This window comes from Crotalus tigris, unplaced genomic scaffold (assembly GCF_016545835.1).
Source record: "Crotalus tigris isolate CLP2741 ecotype Arizona unplaced genomic scaffold, ASM1654583v1 scf7180000022507.29502, whole genome shotgun sequence".
In the NCBI taxonomy this organism is placed as follows: Eukaryota; Metazoa; Chordata; class Lepidosauria; order Squamata; family Viperidae; genus Crotalus; species Crotalus tigris.
In genome coordinates this window covers 6,758-29,502 of record NW_024099188.1, presented here as the reverse complement: position 1 = coordinate 29,502, position 22,745 = coordinate 6,758, and the positions used below count along the sequence as shown (strand labels likewise).

General features: G+C 45.2%; 2 protein-coding genes across 3 annotated transcripts; both read right to left on the bottom strand.

Annotated features, from left to right (window-relative positions):
- Positions 1-9,815: 9,815 nt before the first annotated feature.
- Positions 9,816-11,890, bottom strand: LOC120297046 (zinc finger protein 345-like). The gene has a single exon (XM_039319242.1). It carries the CDS (start codon positions 11,819-11,821, stop codon positions 9,941-9,943), a length of 1,881 nt encoding a protein of 626 aa, XP_039175176.1. The 5' UTR covers positions 11,822-11,890; the 3' UTR covers positions 9,816-9,940.
- A 3,750-nt stretch (positions 11,891-15,640) lies between these two features.
- LOC120297045 (zinc finger protein 558-like) lies at positions 15,641-22,466 on the bottom strand. 2 transcript variants are annotated; one of them, XR_005553666.1, is made up of 3 exons: positions 21,942-22,466; positions 18,197-18,316; positions 15,641-15,706 (listed from the first exon to the last, which is right to left on the bottom strand). XR_005553666.1 is itself a non-coding variant. In XM_039319240.1 (3 exons), the coding sequence occupies exons 1-3, from the start codon at positions 20,792-20,794 to the stop codon at positions 15,696-15,698; spliced, it is 225 nt and encodes a 74-aa protein (XP_039175174.1). In that variant the 5' UTR covers positions 20,795-20,907; the 3' UTR covers positions 15,641-15,695. The 2 variants fall into 2 exon arrangements, 1 of the variants encoding a protein (XP_039175174.1); XM_039319240.1 differs by lacking the exon at positions 21,942-22,466 and adding an exon at positions 20,701-20,907.
- Positions 22,467-22,745: the final 279 nt, after the last annotated feature.

Here is a 22,745-nt window from a genome sequence, read left to right as displayed (position 1 = left end):
AAAAACAGATATGAGGTTTGCAGGCTAAGATTGCCCACTTACTTTCCCCTCTCTCAAGCCCTCCCCCCCCAATTATCTCCCTGATGTCCAGTTGGCTTGGCTGGCTTGGCCATGGGTCCACATTCCATTTCCTTGCTTGTGGCCTGGGCTCTCTCCCCCTTGATGGCTCCCTCCCCCCCCTTTCCCCCAGGGTTAATGGCAGTCTGGCATGAGCAAAGAAATAAAGGAGCAAAGCAGGAATTCCTCCAGGGTATTCAGCAGCCATTTCAATCAAAGGCTTCTGGACCTGACTAAAGCACCAGGGGCAGCCATTTGTCCGAAATGGTATAGGATTTCCTGTCTGAGCAGGGGGTTGGACTAGATGATCTCCAAGACCTCTTCCAACTTTATTACTATTGTTATTATTATCATCATCATCATCATTAATATAAAACCCATGGGAAATGATCATAGAACATAGAATCCTAAGGCTGGGAGGGACCTCCAAGGTCTTCTAGCCCAACCCCAACTCTGCGCAAGGCAGAAGGCCTTATAGGTCAAATGGTGATCCGGGTCTATTTCTGAAAAACTTCCAGTACCTGGGGCAGCTACAAGTCCGGGAGGCAAGCTGTGTTGTAGGAGAAAGTGGCCAGCGGCCATTTCAATCAAGGGCTACCTGACACAGCACTGGGAAAAAAATCCCATGGGAAACTATCACAGAACACAGAATCCTAGGGAACCCCTAAGGTCTTCTAGTCCAACCCCCTCTGCTCAAGGCTGCTGGCTGTGGAATTCTGGGAGTTGAAGTCCACATGCCTTAAAATTGTCAAGGTTGAGAAACACTGCTTTATACTATCCTGGTCAAAATGGTTGTCCGGTCTCTTTTGGAAAAACTTCCAGTGGTTGGCGGTGTGTGTGTGGGGGGAACTCCACAACTCCAGGGAGAAAGAGTGGTGCCTACAGGAACAATCTTAGGAGGGATGCCTAAAAGCAGCATTTAAAAGTCATAATTTCCAAGCACTTTCCCCATCTCGTTACCAGAACTGTCTGAAGGGAGAGGAGAGTGGAAGCTTCTTACCCTACTCTGCCCCTGGGCCTGGGACTCCGTCCTCCAAGAAGAGGCGCGCAGGGCAGGATTCGTGCAACGCCTTCCTCACAGCTGCTCCAACGCCAGTTGCCTTCCCAGCAAGCTGCACCTCCCTCCTTCCACGGAAAGACCGCGGTCAGGGATTTAAAGTGGAAGCAGAGATTGCTTTTCCCTATTTAGGTCCCTCCCTCTTCCCTCCTCCTCCTCTTCCAGATCCTCCCAGATCCTATGGACTCCTTCCCACTGACCTAAAAGCTTTTGGCAAGAGAGCGCCCCCTGGAGGATCCTGTTTTAATCCTAGGAAGCAAAGGGGGGGGGAGTTAAGGGGTTTGAAGGGGCAAACTTTGGACTTTGGGATTCAAACAGGAGACAGCCATAAAAAAGGGAAAGCGAGGGATTTTTTAAAAATAATAAACAGGTTTTCTTTGCAAAAAAAGAGGTTTCCGTTGGGAAAGTGATCATCTTTGGACTCTCCTCCAGGGAGGCTGCTGCTGTGGAGGGGGTCACGGGCGGAGGCAAGGCTGGGGCAACGGCATGTGTGCCCACAGAGAGGGCTCCGAGTGCCGCCTCTGGCACCCATGCCATAGGTTCGCCACCACTGCTCTATACCATTTCAGACAACTGGTTGTCCAATCTCTTCTTAAAAACTTCCAGTGTTGGAGTATTGTTTTTCCACTGATTAATTGTTCCAACTGTCAGGAACTCTCTCCTTAGTTCCAGATTGTTTCTCTCCTTGATTGGACAACCATTTGTCTGAAATGGTAGGGTTTCCTGCCTGAGCAGGGGATTGGACTAGATGACCTCCAAGATCCCTTCCGACTCTGTTATTCTATTCTATTCTAATCAAATTTTGAAGAATTATCCTATGAGTCACAGCCAGGACTACTCCTTCTGCCTGTTGGGAGTTCATTTATTCTCTCCCTGTTGCAAAAGAAATGCAAAGATTTTCCTTGATTGAAAAAAAAAGCAACCTTATTCAAAACTGTAGAATGAGATTAAGAGTCCTCTCCCCCCCCCCATTCAAATGTGACCTATCCTATTGGATTTTGAAGGGCCGTGAAATTCCTGAAGCCCTTTTCTTTTTGTTTGTTTCCATTCAGATTTCTTAAAGCTTCTCCCCCCTTCTAATTCTTTTGTGGTTTCCTTGTTTTTAAACCTTGCCAACACTTTGCAAACTGCTGACAGCCTCTGTGAATTCTGCAGCATTTAAAGGGAATGAATGATTATTGTTCCTAATAACGCTTCTGCTTCCCATGCTAAGAAGAATAGCAGAATAACAGAGTTGGAAGGGACCTTGGAGGTCTGTCAGAATCCAATTATATTTCATCTTTAATCATCAAATATAGAAAACCCCAATTCTGCCTTCTCTGGATTCTGCCATAAGAGGAAGAGAAGGGGGAGAACAAAGGGGCTTTATGGCCCTCACTTCCTTCAGTATACTTCTAAGGAATTGAATGTGTCTATTGCAACATCAAACAGAGACTTTGAATGTAACTAGCATCAAAGAACCTTACCATGACAAAAGAGAGCTATTTACCTTTCATGTAGTTTATTTGAAGTCTCCATACAGACGAAAGAAAGGAGCAAGGGGGTGGAATTGTGATGCCTGAAACTATCACTGGAAGGGGGGATGATTGGGTGGGACTGCTGGGGAACCCCTTAAAACCTTGAATGGGAGAGCTTGGACCCCAAGTCCTGTCTAGCATGCCTGCAACCACTTCTTCTTAATAAAGGATTCCTGTTGGAAGAATTATTCCAAGAGTTCTGTCTTCTTAAGATGCAAAGTGGGGTGGGTCCTTACAAGGTCATCTAGTTCAACCCCCTGCTCAGGCAGGAAACTCTATACCAGGGGTTCTCAACTTTGGCAACTTTAAGACTTGTAGACTTCAACTCCCAGAATTCTTCAGCCAGCAAAGCTGGCTGAGGAATTCTGGGAGTTGAAGTCCACAAGTCTTAAAGTTGCCAAAGTTGAGAACCCCTGCTCTATACCATTTCAGACAAATGGTTGTCCAATCTCTTCTTAAAAATTTCCAGTGTTGGAGCATTCACAACTTCTGGAGGCAAGTTGTTCCACTGATTAATTGTTCCAACTTGCCAGGAACTTTCTCCTTTCACCCTAGTCCTTCTTTTCATTAAACTAGACATACCCAATTCCAACAACTGTTCTTTGCATGTTTTAGCCTCCAGTCCCCTGATCATCTTTGTTGCTCTTCTCTGCACACTTTCTAGACTCTCAACATCTCTTTTACATCTGTCTATCAGAGCAACCTGATGTACCCAAATAAAGGGGCTGCCATAAAGAAGAGGGAATTAAGCTATTTTCCAAAGCACCTGAAGGCAGGACAAGAAGCAATGGGTGGAAACTAATCAAGGAGAGAAAACCTAGAACTAAGGAGAAACTTCCTGACAGTGAGAACAATTAACCAGTGGAACAGCCTGCCTCCAGAAGCAGTAAATGCTCCAACACTGGAAGTTTTTAAGAAGAGACTGGACAGCCATTTGTCCGAAATGGTGTAGGGTTTCCTGCCTGAGCAGGGGATTGGACTAGATGACCTCTAAGGTCCCTTCCAACTTTACTCCTATTACTATTACTATATGGGACAGAGTCTACTGCTTCTGCCTTTGCCTTTCAACTCCAATCCAGGAGCATTCACAGGCAGTCGCTTTTGCGACCAACTATTTCAATTTAACACAGAAAAAGGGGGAAATACGTAAAACAATCAGAGACACAGACCCAGCCGCAAAACGCCCCTCCACCAAGTATCCCAGAGCGCGCAGGCACACACACAAAAGTATCCTTCCACTTTGTACACCAGAGCACACACAAACACACACATACACAAAATACCCCTCCACTTTCTAAACCAGAGCACACATCCAAAATACCCTTCCGCCATGTTAATTCAGAGTGCGCACAAACACGCAAAATCCCCCTCCGCCTTGTATTCCACAGCGCGCACAAACGCACAAGCACGCACACAACATACCTCTCCACCTTGTATTCCAGAGGGGTTGTTTTTCCCCCCCAAAGACGCTTCTTCAGAAGTCCTGGCCCTTTTGGAAGCCTCTCATCAAGGGGCAAGGATGAGTCGCAGGGGCCGGTCGGATCCTTGCCAGGGCGGAGTTTCCCCCGCGCCGGCCCTTGAGGACCGAGCCCGCGATCCCCAAAAGAGAGGCGCGCAGGACGAGGATCCGCGCTCCGCCTTCCCAGGCCAGCCGCGCAGCTGCAGCCGGGCAGACGCGCCTCCCTCCCCGGAAGGGGTTCCGCCAGATTTTGGGGCCTGCAGGGAACGGAGCCGTTCTCCCTCCTGGGACTCTTCTCGCCCAACTCCGCTCGGCTCCTCCGCCATCCTGAGGGCTGCTTCCTGCTGAGCTGGGCAAACAGGAGGCTCTTGCAAGAGGGCGCCCCCGGGCGCCCCCGGCTTTTAATCCTGGGACGCCAAAGGGGTGATCGTTGGGAGAGGAACTGGGTGGGTTAAGAGTTTGAGGGGGTAAGGTTTGGACTTTGTCCCGAAACTGACCGTCCTGCACCACAGCTGAGAATATAACCATTTTCCTAACAGGGAAAAAAATATCTTGCAAAGAAAGATATTTTTGTCTGGAGGCTAAAACATATAAGGAACGGTTGCTGGAATTGGGTATGTCTAGTTTAACGAAGAGAAGGACGAGGGGTGACATGATTGCAGTGTTCCAATATCTCAGGGGCTGCCCCAGAGAAGAGGGAGTCAAGCTCTTCTCCAAAGCCCCTGAAGGCAGGACAAGAAGCAACGGGTGAAAACTAACCAAGGAGAGAAGCAACCTAGAACTGAGGAGAAACTTCCTGGCAGTTAGAACAATTAACCAGTGCAACAACTTGCTTCCAGAGGTTGTGGGTGCTCCATCACTGGGGGTTTTTAAGAAGAGACTGCACAGCCATTTGTCTGAAATGGTATTAGGTTTCCTGCCTGAACGGGGTTGGACTACATGACCTCCAAGGTCCCTTCCAACATTATTATTATTATTATTATTATTATTATTATTATTATTATTATTATTCTGATGAAAACCTCTTGGCTCACCTTTCTGTTGCTGATTCTGGTTTGAATCATAAAGATTAATCTTCATCTTAATCAGAATAGAGCTGGAAGAGACTTTGGGGGTCATCTAGTCCAACCCCCTGCTCAAGCAGGCGACTCTATATACCATTTCAGACAAGTGGCTGTCCAGTCTCTTCTTAAAAACCCCCAGTGATGGAGCACCCACAACCTCTGGAGGCAAGTTGTTGCACTGGTTAATTGGCCAGTTTTAGTCACCATATTACAAAAAAGGTGTTGAGACTTTGGAAAAAGTGCAAAGAAGAGCAACTAGAAAGAGTACAGAGCAACAAAGATGATCAGGAGACTGGAGGCTAAAGCATATAAGGAACGGTTGCTGGAATTGGGGGTGTCTAGTTTAATGAAGAGAAGGATGAGGGGGAACATGATAGCAGTGTTTCAATATCTCAGGGGCTGCCACAAAGAAGAGGGAGTCAAGCTACCCTCCAAAACACCTGAAGGCAGGAAAGAAGCAACGGGTGGAAACTAACCAAAGAGAGAAGCAACCTAGAACTGAGGAGAAACTTCCTGACAGTGAGAACAATTAATCAGTGGAACAACCTGCCTCCAGAAGCAGGAAATGCTCCAACACTGGATGTTTTTAAGAAGAGACTGGACAGCCATTTGTCCGAAATGGTATACGGTTTCCTGCCTGAGCAGGGGGTTGGACTAGATGACCTCCAAGGTCCCTTCTAACTTTACTACTACTACTACTACTTATTATTATTACGATTAAAGGCTTGGAGACTAAAACACATGAAGAGCAGTTGTAGGATTGGGGTTTGGCTAGTCTAGAGAAAAGACTGGGGGGGGGGGACACGATAGCAGTATTCCAGTATTTGAGAGGTGGCCATAAAGAAGAGGGGGTCAATTTATTTTCCAAAGCACCAGAAAGCCACACAAGTTTGCAATAGTGAGGAATATCTGCAATTCAGGTTTGTAGAATGAGGGTGATACGTTCGTCCTCCAAGCTTGTGCTTGGTACCTGAATGTTTCATTACGAGAGGCTGGGTAACATATTCAGTGGAATTTAGGGGGTGTATCTGCGCTCTTCTGTTTATAAGGTGTGGGTATGTCAAGTGAGGATCTGGTGATGGGTCAGGGGTGTCATCAGAGGCTTGTGATGAGTCTTGTGATGGGGAGGTTACTTCAGGTGAGGGTCATTGGAGGGTGAAAGACGGGTGTCAAACTGCCAGTCCACAGGCCGTTTGCATCGTGCGGAGGCTGCGCCCACCTGAGCTCCGCCAATGCAAAAAAATTCTTGGCATCTTAAGAAGACAGAACTCTTGGAATATTCCTTCCAACAGGCATCCTTTATTAAGAGAAAATGGTTGCAGGCGTTCTAGACAGGACCTGGGGCCCAAGCCCTGCGGTTCAAGATTTTAAGGGGTCCCCAGCAGCCCCACCCCACCCCACCCCACCATCTTTCCAGCCACAATCTCAGGCGCTACATTTCCAGCCCCTTTTTCCTCACTGCCGGTGGAAGGGAGACTTCAGAGAGCAGATCAAAGCTGATGGCCCCATTCTTATGCTTTAGTCCTTTTGGGTGGTATCCACATTCAAGTCCTTTGAAGCCCTTACAGTGAGGGCCATAAAACCCCTTTGTTCACCACCACCCCCTTCCCCTCCATCGTATGACAGAATCCAGAGAGGGCAGAAATGGGGTTTTCCATAGTCGATAACGTTCTGACAGGACACGTCAGTTCTGACAGGACACGTCACGTCACGCAGCGAGTTTGGCACCCATGGTAAAAGACAGCGGGTCAGGTGTGAGTGTGGAAGGGTATAACAATCTTGACGCTTGTTTGTTTTCGAGATCCAATCTCCCTCTCAATTGCTAGAGAGTTATGCTCGTTTGACTCTACACCAGGATCTTCCCCTTGGTGAGGTAAACCACTCCAATCCCTTCATGCCTTGTGGCTGGGTTACTTATGGAACCCCCCCCCAAGTCTCCAGTACAGGTAGTCCTCGAGTTACAACAGTTTGTTTAGTGACCATTTGAAGTTACAACGGCGCTGAAGAAAGGGATTTATGACCACTTTTCAAAATTACGGTCATAACTGCAGCATCCCCATGGTCCTGCGATCAAAATTCAGACGCTTGGCAGCTGAATCCTATTTATGACGGTTGCAGTGTCCTGGGGGCTCACGCGATCACCTTTTGTGACCTTCTGACAAGCAAAAGTCAACAAGGAAGCCAGATGCACTTAACAACCACGTGACTTAACTTATCAACTGCGGTAATTCACTTAACGACTGAGGCAAGAAAGGTTGAAAAATGGGGCAAAACTGACTTTAACAAATGTCTCCCTTACCAAGAGAAATTTTGGGCTCAATTGTGGTCGTATGTCGAGGACTACCTGTAGTGTCTATCCACCCTGTTAGGTCTGGCTTTGTGCCCAAGAGAGCTTGTTCTGGGTTCCATCCCCAAGAGTGGCATCTAGTGCTACCTAGGAGGTGGGTTTTTTGGGCCATGGCAATATCATCTCCCCACCATCCAGATCCGGCTTAGTTCAACCTCGCTGGCCTTTTTTAAAGCATTAATACCTGGGCTTTGTCATCAAGCCTGGGGCCCTGATAGTCTGGATGAGCCCGTTGTCTGATTGTATTGTGTGGTGTTTGATTATTCTCACTGCTATTTTGTTGCTTTTAATTATTGGTTGTGCTTTTACTTTGCTCTTATGTCAATAGTAAGCCAGCTGGAACCATGTATAAGATGGGCAGCTATACAAATAAAAAAAAATAGATGAAAGAGGTGCTACAACATACACAATTTCCCACTTTACTTAGAACCATGTTTTGAATCCTCTTACACCTTAAATCAACAGTTCTCCAATGTTTTGCAGACCGGCAGGGGAGAGAGGGGATGGTTTGCATAAGCAGCTGGCAAGTGCATGCACAGCTCCCTTTACACGAGGAACGTGCACGCACACCTGCCCCTTGCGCACCTGGAGCACAGGAACGTGCGCTCGCTTACACACCGCTTGAGTGAGAAAGGATGTGGGTGCGCTCGTGCCGGCCATGAGTGCACGAGAGTGTGTGTGTGTGTGTGTGTGTGTGTGGAAGGGTATAATAATCTTGACAGTTGTTTGTTTTCAAGATCCAATCTCCCTCTCAATTGCTAGAGAGTTATGCAGAAATGGAGCACAGCCACGTGTGCTCGCTCACACCCCGGTTGAACGAGTAAGGATGTGCGTGCACTCATCCATGGCTCAGTTGCAAAACCCTCAGGCCCCACAGGGTGGGGATCCCTGCCTTAAATGTTAAGTATCAGCAGAAAAGTCAGAAACAGACTTGGGGCGAAGTTTGGAGTTCAGATCAACTATTTGCCTCTGTTTAAGAGCCTTCCTTTTTAAAGTTTCATCTTCCTATGGGGTAGAAAATGAAGAATTGTGCATAAAAATCGCTTCTGCCGCGTTGTTTCTCCCCAATATGTGTTCTTGCATAGGAATTAAGGTTGCTTCGGTTCTGAATCGCTTCCAGCATGTCATGAAGGATATGAGTTCCCTTCTATGTGGATCCTTTAATGCAGTGGTTCTCAACCTTTTTAATGCCGTGACCCCCAACCGGTCGTAAGTCGAGGACTACTCAACCGGTCGTAAGTCGAGGACTACTCAACTGGTGCAGCACCGTTTGCAGAATGGGACTTTGGCGGGCTCAGCAGGGCAGAGACAGCCTGGACAATTCCTATTGGCTTTTGAAAGCAATAGAATTAGACTCTATTCAAGAGAGTCTATTCTATTGGCTTTCAAAAGCCAATAGATTAAAGGGAGTAGCACAGCTAAGGAAAAGGGGAAAAAAATGGCAGACTGCGTTGTTTGGCGACCCCCGTGAAATGGTCGTTCGACTCCAAATGGGGTCCCGACCCACAGGTTGAGAACCACTGCTTTAATGAGATACTTTTCACGTCAAAGCTCCATTAAGACCCCCTTCATTTACATGTCTTTTAATGGAAAGTAAGCCCCAAAGTTGCTTGTTCAGGAGGCAACTGCACTTTTTTGTTTCTCTTTGAAGACATTTCACTTCTCATGCAAGAAGCTTCCTCAGCTCTGACTGGGTGGTGGGGAATCAAGAAGGATTTATATTCCTTGCAGACAGCTGGTCATTTGCATTCTTTTAGAGAGTCCTTGAGGCCATTTGGAGGTTTATCTGCGTCCTCAGGATGGCCTGAGTGGTGCAAATGGGGGTGGAGTCTTCTTGGCTGTAGGATGTTTTCTGTCCTTCGCTGTTGAAGACAAGCACAGGTCCAATCGAAGGGTGTTCATCCCAAAGTGCATAGCTAAATGTCTTCAAAGAAAAGAAAATGTCTTCAAAGATGTTTGTAAAAGAATGCAAATGACCAGCTTTCTGCAAGGAGTATAAATCCTTCCATTCCCCACCATCCAGTCAGAGCTGAAGAAGCTTCTCGGAGGAGAAACGAAACGTCTTCGAAGAAAAACAAGAAAGTCCAATTGCCTCCTGAAAAAGCACCTTTGGGACAACCATGATCTGGATGACTGAGAATCTCCATAGACGTATGGAAAGTAAGGTTTCTGGTGCTTCAGAAACACTTTCCACATTCAGTGTATTTCTACAGTTTCTTCCAGCTAAATCAATATATGGGAATAAGCAAACAAGAGGCACCGAAGCACTTTATCACCTTGAGATATTCATAGTAGTTTCTCCAATGAGCAAATCTTTTAACAAGAAAAATAAAGTTTTATTTTATTTTATTTTATTTTAAAAAAAGCTCTTTCCACGCTTGATACATTTAATGGCGTCTTCGGTGAATGAATCTTTCTACCGATTTTACGTGACTGATTCTAACTAATTACTTTTCTATGTTCAACTCTTTTATCTGGTTTCTCACCAGTATGTGTCCTCCTATGGTAGTTAAAAGCACCACTACGACTGTAGCATTTTCCACACTCCATACACTTATATGGTTTCTCTCCTGAGTGAATTCTTCTATGCATGTGAAGGGAAGTATTTTGACTAAAGCATTTTCCACACTCCCCACATTGGTATGGCTTTTCACCTGTGTGGGTCCGCTTGTGGGAACCACGGTCACGGGAAGTCCTAAAGCCCCTTCCACACACTACACACTTATAGGGTTTTTCCCCAGTGTGGATCCTTTCATGGGAAACAAGTTCTTGAGGATCACTGAAGCTCTTTCCACACGCTGTGCATTTGTATGGTTTCTCCCCTGTGTGGATTCTGTAATGTATTATTAAAGTTCTTTTTTGACCAAAGCCTTTTCCACATTCCTTGCATTCGTATGGTTTCTCTCCGGTGTGGGTCCTTTTGTGGCAAACAAGGGCCCCCGAGCCGGTGAAGCATTTGTCACATTCGGTGCACTTATAAGGCTTTTCCCCTGTGTGGATCCTTTTATGTTTATTAAGGTTACTTGTTTGATTAAAGCACTTTCCACATTCGGAACATTGATATGGTTTCTCTCCAGTGTGGATATTGTTATGGGAAGTTAGGTGGCTGGATTTGCGGAAGCTCTTTCCACACTCCAGGCATTTGTACGGTTTCTCCCCTGTGTGGATCCGTTCGTGGGCATAAAAGCCACCAGAACTGGCAAAGCGCTTTCCACATTGCAGGCATTGAAAGGGCTTTTCCCCCGTGTGGCTTCTGCGATGGGCAGTAAGTTTTTCTGAGGCACGGAAGCTCTTTCCACACTCCATGCATTGAAATGGTTTTTCCCCTGTGTGGATCCTCTCGTGTGACTGAAGATGCACTTTTTGACTAAAGTTGTTTCCACAGTGCAGGCATTTATAAGGTTTCTCCCCTTTATGGAACCTGTTATGTAAGATTAGAGTACCGCTTCTGGCAAAGCTTTTCCCACACTCCAGGCATTCATAGGGTTTCTCCCCCATGTGAATTGTCTTATGAGAAGTAAGGGCACCGGGGGTCTTGAAGCATTTTCCACACTCTGTGCATTTATACGGCTTCTCTCCGGTATGGATCCTCTTATGTAAATTGAAATTGCCATTTTGGGTGAAGCTCTTTCCACACACTGTGCAATGATATGGTTTTTCCCCAGAATGGATCCTATTATGATAAGTGAGGTGAGTTGCAGAACGGAAGCTCTTCCCACATTCCAGGCATTTACATGAATCATTCCCAGTGGGGTTTTTTTTCCAGGAATTCTGTTCCTGGCTCTGGGTAAGCTTCATTCTACCCTCCCTGAATTGATACTTCTCCTTGCTGTGGATGCATTGATGGGAAGTTAGAGAGGTGCTCCTTCCGAAGCTCTTTCCGCAGGTGATGCATTGATGCCGCTTCCTCCCTTTGTGGATCCTCTGATGGGAATTCAGGTGACTTTTCTGACTGATGTTTTCTCCAAATTCCAGGCATTTGTATGGAGCCCCTGTTTTGGGAATGTTTTTATGGGATGTGAGGGAATGGCTTGTACCGAAGTTTTCCACATACTCCGTGCATTTGTACAGTTTATCTCCTTCTTGTATTTTCTGATGAAAAGTAAGAGGAAGGGTCCTTCTCGAGCATTCCCCGCTTTCACTTTGTTTCTCTACACAATCACATAATCCCAATTCATCTCTGGGTATTTTTCCGCACCCTGGACATGCTCCTTTTTCTTGGGGATCATCACTGTGCAAGAGAGAGCCGATATCTGCACACTGGAAACTAGAGTATTTCTTCAGCTCCTCCTTTTCCACAAGCCTTTCCTTTTCACTCATCTTTTCCGCATCTTCCTTTTTGACTGTTAGAAAAGGTGTTGCCACTGCTTGGCTAGAACCCTCTATCTTCACATCACCACCGATTTGGGGGAGAACAAAAAGGATACATGACACAAATGGTGGTGTAAAAGGAATTAAGCATCATTTGTTGCATCCCTTATTTGAACATTCCTGAAACTCCCACCACCATTTCTATTTTTCTCTTAGCTCTGTTGAAAGAAAAGTCTTTATCCTGGTTCATCCAAGTTGGGGATAAATAAAGAATATGGCAACTGCTTTAGAAAGAAGGTAGCAGTTTATTGAAAAGCCAGAAAGATGGTTCTTGCAGGAAAGACCAGAGAAAAGAAGGGCCTGAGCACATGGGTAGTACTGTATATGCCGGCGTACAAGACAACCCCCGTCTTTGACGCCGAGTCGCATTCCTAGAACGTCGTCTTATCCGCCGGAAACTACCAGTATTTCCGGTGTATAGGACGACTTGGCGTATAAGACGACCCCCGTCTTTGGCGCCGATTTTAACGCTTGCGGAAGTCGCCTTATACGTCGACATATACGGTAGGTTTTTGTACCCTATCTAGCCTTTTGTTTGAAGTGGTTCCTGTTCCTGTTTCAGGCTTTGTATTCCTGTGTCACGTAATCTGACCTGGGTGTGCCTTTCTGGTATTTGTGAGTTAATCCTACCATGTCCTCTCACAGGTGAGGTATGCAGATTTTAGGTCTTTGTCTTCTTGAGCTTCTGGCTCAAACTTTCCTGATGGTTTACACCTGCATTTGTACAGAGCTGGCTTCTGCTTGGGGGAGGGAGACCTGGGGCTATCAAGAAAAACTGGGCATGCTTTTCTGTCTCTTTAAGATCCTTGAAGGAAATATATTTTTCTGCCCTTTTAATATTTCCTTCTCTGGGGAGTTGACTTCCCACAGCTCTTTTTGTGATTCTTCTCCCTGCTTCTAGCAGGCCGTGTTCAAAACATGGTATTAGGTTCATATCTACAGTAGTCACAGGCTTCCCTCTTGCCGCCTGTACTGCAGAATACAAATCCCTAATGCTTTGGGGAAAATCATTTTTGAGTCTCAGGGTGGGTCCTCATCAACTCTGCTTCTCCTTCAGGTTCAGTTCAAAGGATACAGGAGGGACTTTTGAAAGCTGACTTTGTTCAAAAATTGGATGATGAGAGAGAACAGGTTCACCAAATTTACATTGGAGAAAGGGGAAGCATCGACTGATGTCTCCTGCTTGAGCAGGGGGTTGGAACAGAAGACCTCCAAGGTCCCTTTCAGGTTTATTCTGATTGATGGGTGGATGGATGTCCTAACTCTGCTTGAGGAAGTTTTCCCTTGAAAATACCGGTTTTCAGTTTGGACATGTTCATTCTCCCCTAGTTGTCCCTAAGGAAGATCTCCATGAAAATGGGGGGGGGGGCGCTTGCTGGCATCCTGCCATCAAAGGCTAGGAGAAGGGAGGACATGGGGGACAAATGGGCAATTAACCTGTGTGTGTACATGATGGGAAACAGGGAGGAGGGGAAATGGAAGTACAAAGAAGCTCTGAAACAGTTTGTACCAGCACCTGAAGCCATGGACCCTGAGAAAGAATGTGGATTTCCCCAAACATCTCAGTGTTCTCAAAATACCTAGGTGGATCCTTATTGCTTGAAGATGGACTGGTCATGGGAGGAGGGCTGGGAGGAGGGAAAACCATTTGTATCTCCTAATCAAGGGGAGAAGCAACCTAGAACTAAGAAAAAATATTCCTGACAGTTGGAACAATTAATCAGGGGAACAACTTGCCTCCAGAAATTGTGACTGCTCTAGAGATCGGACAACCATTTGTCTGAAATGGTATAGGGCAGGGGTAGGCAACCTAGGAGCCGAGGTGGCGCAGCATTTAGAGTGCAGTACTGCAGGCCACTTTAGCTGACTGTGTTCAGCAGATCAGCGGTTCAAATCTCACCGGCTCAAGGTTGACTCAGCCTTCCATCCTTCCGAGGTAGGTAAAATGAGGACCCAGATTGTTGGGGGCAATGTAAATATATATATATATACATACATTGCTTATTGGTGTACACCCCTTAGAGAGTGCTTGCACTTAAAAGCAGTATATAAGTCTCATAAATAAATAATAAATAAATAAACCTCAGCTCTTTTATGATTCATGGACTTCAACTCCCAGAATTCCCGTATGAGTCATAAAAGAGCCGAGGTTGCCTACCCCTGGTATAGGGTTTCCTGCCTGATCAGGGGGTTGGATTAGAAGACCTTCAAGGCCCCTTCCAACTCTGTTATTCTATTCTATTCTGTTTGTTTCTGTCCTGTTCTACTCTTAATTCTTATTCTATTTTCTACTCTTAATTCTTATTCCATTCCATTCCATAAATTTAGTTGTAGTCTGACTCTACTGCAACCAACATTTCTTTAGTAAAAGAACCGATCATTTCAATTAAATGGAGTTGAGATGCTTTCTTTCCTAAGAGATCGGATTGGGGCAAGTCTGACATTAGCAAAATGAAAGCCATTCCTAAGACTACAAAGTGAAACAGACAGGATGAGAAACTGCATGGGAGAACACCTCTCTCTCCTCCTCCTGGAGACAGTGTGGAGGGTTTAGTTCATCTTAACAAACCATCTAGAAGTAAAAATACAGTTAACCATACACAATGAATAGCATTTCAACTTAGAAATAGATCAGCTGCTCACTTCCACCACCCTTTCAGTCCAGAGGAAATGAAATCCCTTAAAAACCAATAAAGTTCAGTTGCCTTTTGAAAAAGCACCTTTGGGACAACTATGACTTGGATGACTGAGAATCTCCATAGAGATTTACAGTATCTCTAGTTTTTCTTGCATTTGTAGGTAGCACTAAAAAAGAGAAAAAATGGGATGGATTAGGGTTTACAGATCCCATCTGCTGAGGACCTGGCCAATCAGACAAACAACTTTGCTAGAAGTTACCGTACATCCTTGCGATCAAGCTGTGGACCCATCATTATAGACCAAAAAACAGCAAAATGAAAGCAGCTTCTAAAAAGCTCTCTATAAAGTGGGATAGACAGAATCAGAAACTGGCTAGGATGGAAAACGTCAGGGAGACAATGTGGAGGTCATTTTCTCAGACTAAGTAGGAGTAGAAACGCAGATAAGGACACTGCTGTTTACTGCATACAGGAAGAAACTAGGAGTTCATCTGAGAAACAGATCAGCTGCTCACGTCCACTACACTTTCAATCCAGAGGAAAGAGAATCTGTCAGGAAATTGCGCAGCAGGTGTCTAAATGAGGGCAGAGACGCTGACACGAACTTGTAGTTTTTGTTTAAATTAATATATTTTATATCAATATTTACAGTAAACAAGATAGTCAGGCTAACAGAGTCATCCTGAGGTAAAATTACAGAGCATACAGAGGAAAAAAGGCGGGAAACAAGGAAAGTCCTCCTTTACACTCACAGTAACCAATCACAGCATAGATTGCCTCAGACAAGAAACAGCTCTCTCCAACCAATCAGCTATAACTGTAACTTCTGACTCATTTTACAACCCCACTGTTCCAGCTACTAAAGCAATAGGACACAGTCAAACTAGAGTCTTGGACTTTAAGAAAGCTAATTTCAATAAACTTAAGAGAGAGCTTGGGAAGGATTCCATGGATGAGAATCCTCAAGGGGAAAACAACTTAAGAAGCTTGGGAAATTTTGAAAAGAGAGATAATAAAAGCCCTTCTTTTTCTTGTGCCATATTCGTTATCAGACGTTGGCGATCATGTTGGCAATCCTGTTCTTATCAGCAGCCGCATGAAAAAGTGCTGCTGAGTTTTGTCCAAATTAGTCCTTTAGATTTTGAAGCCACAATGTTCTTCTTCTGCCTGAACCTTGTTTGCCTTCAATCTTTCCCTGGAGGATTAAATGGAATATACCGTATTTTTCTGAGTGTCGCATCACATGTCCAAAATATTCTAATTTTCGTTTTTTAATTGTTTTGATGATTTCCCTTGGCTTTCCCAGCTGGCTTATCACCTCATTTCTGATCTTGTCAACCCAGCTTATGCGTAAATCCACATTTCAAATGCTTCTACTCTCTTCAGGTGGCCTTCTGTCAGAGACCAGCTCTCTACTCCATATAGCAAGATAGAAAAAATATAGCATATGAGAAGCCTGATTTTCAATCTTAGGCTTATGTCATGACTGCAGAAGACCTTTTTCATTTTGAAGAATGCCGTTCGAGCTTTTTCTATCCCTGTCTTTACTTCAACGGTCATGTCCCAGCTTTCATGTAAAATGGAACCAAGGTGTGTGATCCTTTCAACCTAAAAGCCCAGTCTAGCACAATACCAACAAAGAAGAAAAATAACAGCTCTCAACAGAAACCAGCATGGATGCATAAAGAACTCTGATAAATTGAAAGATAAAAAGGACAAGTATAAAAAGTGGAAAGAGGGGCACATAACTAAGGCAGAATATCAGCAAATAGCACGTGCTTGCAAGATGAAGTGAGGAAAGCTAAGGCTCAAAATGAACTAAGGCTTGCAACCAAAGTCAAAAATAATAAAAAAAGCTTCTTTCAACATGTAAAAAACAAGAAAAAAGTGAAGGAAATGATTGGTCCATTGGGGGAAAGTGGCAAGAAGGTAACAAGAAACAGGGAGCAAGCAGAACTATTTAACTCATTCTTTGCATCTGTCTTTACACAAAGGGAAAAAAACAGTCCAACCTATCAAAAACAGTACCATTAAAAAAAAAAAACAGATTAGAAACACAAGTTAAGATAGGCAAGAAAATGGTAAGTGAACACCTGTCCAACCTAGACAGGTTCAAATCAGCAGGACCAGATGGATCACACCCCAAGGTTCTCAAGGAACTGGCAGATATGATCTCAGAACCACTGAACTATATTTTTGAAAGATCCTGGAGCACTGGGGAACTACCAGAGGACTGGGAAAGAGCTGACGTAGTTCCCATCTTCAAAAAAGGGAAAAAAATAGATTCAGGAAACTATAGACCTAGACCTATCAGCCTGACCTCAATACCTGGGAAGATTCTGGAAAAGATAATCAAACAACGGATCAGCGAACATGTAGAGGCAAACAAAGTCATTACTAAAAGCCAACATGGGTTTGTCAAAAACAGATCATGCCAGAGAAATCTTATTGCATTCTTTGACCAACTGACAAAATTAGTGGATCAGAGGAATGCTGTGGATATAATTTACTTGGACTTCAGTAAGACATTTGACAAAGTAGATCACAACCTACTACTTGATAAGATAGAAAAATGTGGGTAAGACAGCATCACCACCAGATGGATTCGTAGCTGGTTGACCGCCATACTCAGCGTGTGGTCCTCAATGGAACTGCATCTACATGGAGGGAAGTGTGTAGTGGGGTGCCCCATGGCTCTGTTCTGGGCCCAGTGCTCTTTAACATCTTCATCAACGATTTGGACGAGGGGATAGATGGGGAACTCATCAAATTTACAGACGACACCAACCTGGCAGGAATAGCCAACACTCCAGAAGATACAGGAGGATCTGGACAGACTTGAACACTGGGCGCTATCTAACAAAATGATATTCAATGATGAAAAAAATAAGGTTCTACACTTAGGCAAGAAAAACCAAATGTACAGTTATAGTATAGGGAGTACCTTGCTCAATAGTAGTAACTGTCAGAGGGATCTTGGACTCCTAGTGGACAATCACTTAAATATGAGCCAGCAGTGGGCTGCAGTTGACAAAAAGGCCAACACAGTGCTAGGCTGCATTAACAGAGGGATAGAATCAAGATCACATAAAGTGTTAATACCACTTTACAATGCCTTGGTAAGACCACACTTGGAACACTGCATCCAGTTTTGGTCACCACAATGTAAAAAAGATATTGAGATTCTAGAAAGAGTACAGAGAAGAGCAACAAAGATGATTAGGGGACTGGAGGTTAAAACATATAAGGAACGGTTGCTGGAATTGGGTATATCTAATTTAATGAAGAGAAGGATGAGGGGGGACATGATAGCAGTGTTCCAATATCTCAGGGGCTGCCACAAAGAAGAGGGAGTCAAGCTATTCTCCAAATTGCCTGAAGGCAGGACAAGAAGCAATGGATGGAAACTCATCAAGGAGAGAAGCAACCTAGAACTAAGGAGAAATTTCCTGACAGAACAATTAATCAGTGGAACAACTTGCCTCCAGAAGCAGTAAATGCTCCAACACTGGAAGTTTTTTAAGAAGAGACTGGGCAGCCATTTGTCTGAAATGGCATAGGGTTTCCATCCTGAGCAAGGGGTTGGACTAGATGACCTCCAAGGTCCATTCCAACTTTATTATTATTATAAATATAAACATCTTAATAATCTTATAAATATAAACATCTTAACAGAATCTCTTACCTAAGGAGGCCATATTCTTTGTGTTTTCCAGCATGACCTCTCGGTGCAGGGCTTTTTCCTCAGCATCCACCAGGGCCCCTTCCTCCATGGAGAAAAACACAGCTATATCCGTGGCAACTCCTAAAACAGAAAGAGAACATTCTATGAACATTCCTATTAATGAAAAATTCAGTAAATTATATGCAAGTTTTGTTCATAATGAACAAAGCCATCAGCAAAAATTTCCAAGCAGGGCAAATAAACATCTTCTTTGGAGAATCTTTCCAAAGGAATAAACAAAATGCAAAGCCTCTAGGTCAGTGATGGCGAACCTTTTAAGACGACGAGTGCGTGTGATCCAAATTCAAATGCTTGGCAAACTGGTTCATATTGATGACCCTGAAAGGGTCATGTGATCCCCTTTCCGTGAACTTATGACAATCACTTAACCACCGTTAAGTGCAGTTAACGTATTAACTGCAGCGATTCATTTAAGAACGGTGGCAAGAAAGGTCATAAAAACGGGGCAAACCTCACTTAACAAATGTCTCCCCTAGCAACAGAAATGTTGGGCCCAATTGTGGCCGTAAGTCGAGGACTATTTACCAGTGGGGGGGGGGGAAACAGCAATAATTTGCGATCAAACATCCTAGCGACATTCTTGAACCTGCAGTGCGGAAGGGCGATTTTTACCTATTTCTGTGCTAAGTAGAGAATCAGTTTATCTGAGTGCTTTACAGCCACAGCAACAACACACAGAAGCTGACACTGGGTGGGAAGAAAACTGAAAGGTGTGGAAGGACCAGGGATTGGATTCAAAGGCAGGCCTCACAGCCATGAATGTATGCACTGAAGCATCACAGAGCTTGACCTGGAGGCCTCAAGCAGATCCCATCTCAGGGAGTTCTATTGAGTGTTCACCCTCCCTGTCAGATAATCAGGGAAGACAAGAAAAACTCTTTTTTTTCCACAGGTGGCACTTGCCCTTTGGAATAGCCTATAGCAGTGGTTCTCAACCTTTTTAATGCCGCGACCCCCAACTGATCGTAAGTCGAGGACTACTCAACCGGTCGTAAGTCGAGGACTACTCAATTGTGCACCCCCGTTTGCAGACTGGGACTTTTGGCAGGTTCAGCAGGGCAGAGACAGCCTGGACAATTCCTATTGGCTTTTGAAAGCCAATAGAATTAGACTCTATTCAAGAGAGTCTCTTCTATTGGCTTTCAAAAGCCAATAGAATAAAAGGGAGTAGCACAGCTAAGGAAAAGGGGGAAAAAAATGGCGGACTACGTTGTTTAGCGACCCCCGTGAAATGGTCGTTCGACCCCAAATGGGGTCCCGACCCACAGGTTGAGAACCACTGGCCTACAGGAAAGGGATGATTTCTTTTCAAATGCACACTGCCCCCAGCCCTTTGGAGTCAGACTAGAGAGCTGGAAGAGACCTCTGGAGGTCTTCCAGTCCAACCCCCAGCTCAAGCAGGAGACTCTATAGTGCCATTTCAGACAAGAGGCCCCTCCAGTTTTTTTTCCCTAAAAGCTCTGGTGATGAAGCACCCACAACGTCTGAAGGCAAAGATGTTCCACTGGTTAACTGTCCTCCCCGTTAGGAGATTTCTTCTTAATTCCAGCTTGCTTCTCTCCTTGATGAATGAATCTTTCTTGAGTGGCGATATAAAAAACAAGGACATGGAAAAACAAAAAGGAACCCATGAAGAAAAGAAATGCGGGCAAATTCAATCGGGACGGGGGGGGCATCGTCAGCTGAAACGGAGCCTTGAGCGAGATGCATGAATGGGGCAACTTTCCTGAACCACCTCTGTACAAAATGGACCTGCTGCTCTTTTTACTGATAACAAAACCCATTTTGTTTTGTTATCAGTAGGGCAGGAGAAGAAACAGTGGTTGGAAACTGATCAAAGAGAGAAGCAACCTGGAATTAAGGAGAAACCTCCTGACAGGGAGGACAATTAATCAGTGGAACAACTTGTTCCCAGAAATTTTGGGTGCTCCACCACTGGGGATTTTTAAGAAGAGCCTAGACCAGTGAATGGCGAAACGTTTAGAGACTGAGTACCCAAACTGCAACCCAAAACCCACTTATGCATTGTCGAGGGCCGGATGGGTGTGGCCCATTGGGTGGGTGTAGCTGCAGTGGTAATGGCAGACTGGGTGGGACTAAAAAGTTCAATCAATCAATTCCAACTTTGCAAGAACTTCCCCCCCCCCCCGCAAGAAGTTGAAATTGACTGATTGGACCTTTTTCTTTTGCACAAGGCAAAAGCGAAAATGTTTTATAAAACCCAGCTGAAGGCCTAGGACTGGGGCGAGGGCGCGCGTGCCCACAGAGAGGGCTCTGAGTGCCGCCTCTGGCACCCGTGCCATAGGTTCGCCACCACTGGCCTAGACAGTCACTTGTCTGAAATGATATAGGGACTCCTGCTTGAATGCGGGGCTGGACTAGAAGACCTCCAAGGTCCCTTCCAGCTCTATTCTATTCCTTTCTGCCTCAGAAGGACCTTTTACCTCTTTTGAGGTAGGTCCCTCCCGAGCGACTCCCCCAAACAATGGCTCCAAGGACCATTCCTCCTTTCAGTGGGACTTGTCCTGACTCGGTCATTTAGGAAGGAAGAGCCTTCAACTGCAGTCGTAGTAAAAGGATTTACTTTTACTAAAGACGAGTGGTTACGAGAGAGGAGAAAAAAAAACAGATATGAGGTTTGCAGGCTAAGATTGCCCACTTACTTTCCCCTCTCTCAAGCCCTCCCCCCCCAATTATCTCCCTGATGTCCAATTGGATTGGCTGGCTTGGCCATGGGTCCACATTCCATTTCCTTGCTTGTGGCCTGGGCTCTCTCAACCTTGATGGCTCCCTCCCCGCCCCCTTTCCCCCAGGGTTAATGGCAGTCTGGCATGAGCAAAGAAATAAAGGGGCAAAGCAGGAATTCCTCCAGGGTATTCAGCAGCCATTTCAATCAAAGGCTTCTGGACCTGACTAAAGCACCAGGGACAGCCATTTGTCCGAAATGGTATAGGATTTCCTGTCTGAGCAGGGGGTTGGACTAGATGATCTCCAAGACCTCTTCCAACTTTATTACTATTGTTATTATTATCATTATCATCATCATCATCATCATTAATATAAAACCCATGGGAAATGATCCTAGAACATAGAATCCTAAGGCTGGGAGGGACCTCCAAGGTCTTCTAGCCCAACCCCAACTCTGCGCAAGGCAGAAGGCCTTATAGGTCAAATGGTGATCCGGGTCTATTTCTGAAAAACTTCCAGTACCTGGGGCAGCTACAAGTCCGGGAGGCAAGCTGTGTTGTAGGAGAAAGTGGCCAGCGGCCATTTCAATCAAGGGCTACCTGACACAGCACTGGGAAAAAAATCCCATGGGAAACTATCACAGAACACAGAATCCTAGGGAACCCCTAAGGTCTTCTAGTCCAACCCCCTCTGCTCAAGGCTGCTGGCTGTGGAATTCTGGGAGTTGAAGTCCACATGCCTTAAAATTGTCAAGGTTGAGAAACACTGCTTTATACTATCCTGGTCAAAATGGTTGTCCGGTCTCTTTTGGAAAAACTTCCAGTGGTTGGCGGTGGTGGTGGGGAACTCCACAACTCCAGGGAGAAAGAGTGGTGCCTACAGGAACAATCTTAGGAGGGATGCCTAAAAGCAGCATTTAAAAGTCATAATTTCCAAGCACTTTCCCCGTCTCGTTACCAGAAGTGTCTGAAGGGAGAGGAGAGTGGAAGCTTCTTACCCTACTCTGCCCCTGGGCCTGGGACTCTGTCCTCCAAGAAGAGGCGCGCAGGGCAGGATTCGTGCAACGCCTTCCTCACAGCTCCTCCAACGCCAGTTGCCTTCCCAGCAAGCTGCACCTCCCTCCTTCCACGGAAAGACTGCGGTCAGGGATTTAAAGTGGAAGCAGAGATTGCTTTTCCCTATTTAGGTCCCTCCCTCTTCCCTCCTCCTCCTCTTCCAGATCCTCCCAGATCCTATGGATTCCTTCCCACTGGCCTAAAAGCTTTTGGCAAGAGAGCGCCCCCTGGAGGATCCTGTTTTAATCCTAGGAAGCAAAGTGTGTGTGTGGGGGAGTTAAGGGGTTTGAAGGGGCAAACTTTGGACTTTGGGATTCAAACAGGAGGCAGCCATAAAAAAGGGAAAGCGAGGGATTTTTTAAAAATAAACAGGTTTTCTTTGCAAAAAAGAGGTTTCCGTTGGGAAAGTGATCATCTTTGGACTAGAACAGGGGTAGGCAATCTTGGCTTTTTTTTATGACTCGTGGACTTCAACTTCCAGCATTTCTGAGCCAGCATAGCTCAGACGTCCACGAGTCATAAAAGAGCCAAGGTTGCCTACCCCTGGACTAGAAGATCTTCAAGGACCCTTCCAACTCAACAACAACAATAATAATAATCTTCTCAACTATGTTGAGATTGTTCTGATTTCCTAAGCCACAGTTGAGAAAATAATCACTTTCCCAACGGAAACCTTTTTTTTTTTTTTGCAAAGAAAGCCTGTTGTTTTTAAAAAACCTCCCACTTTCCCTTTTTATGGCTAGTCT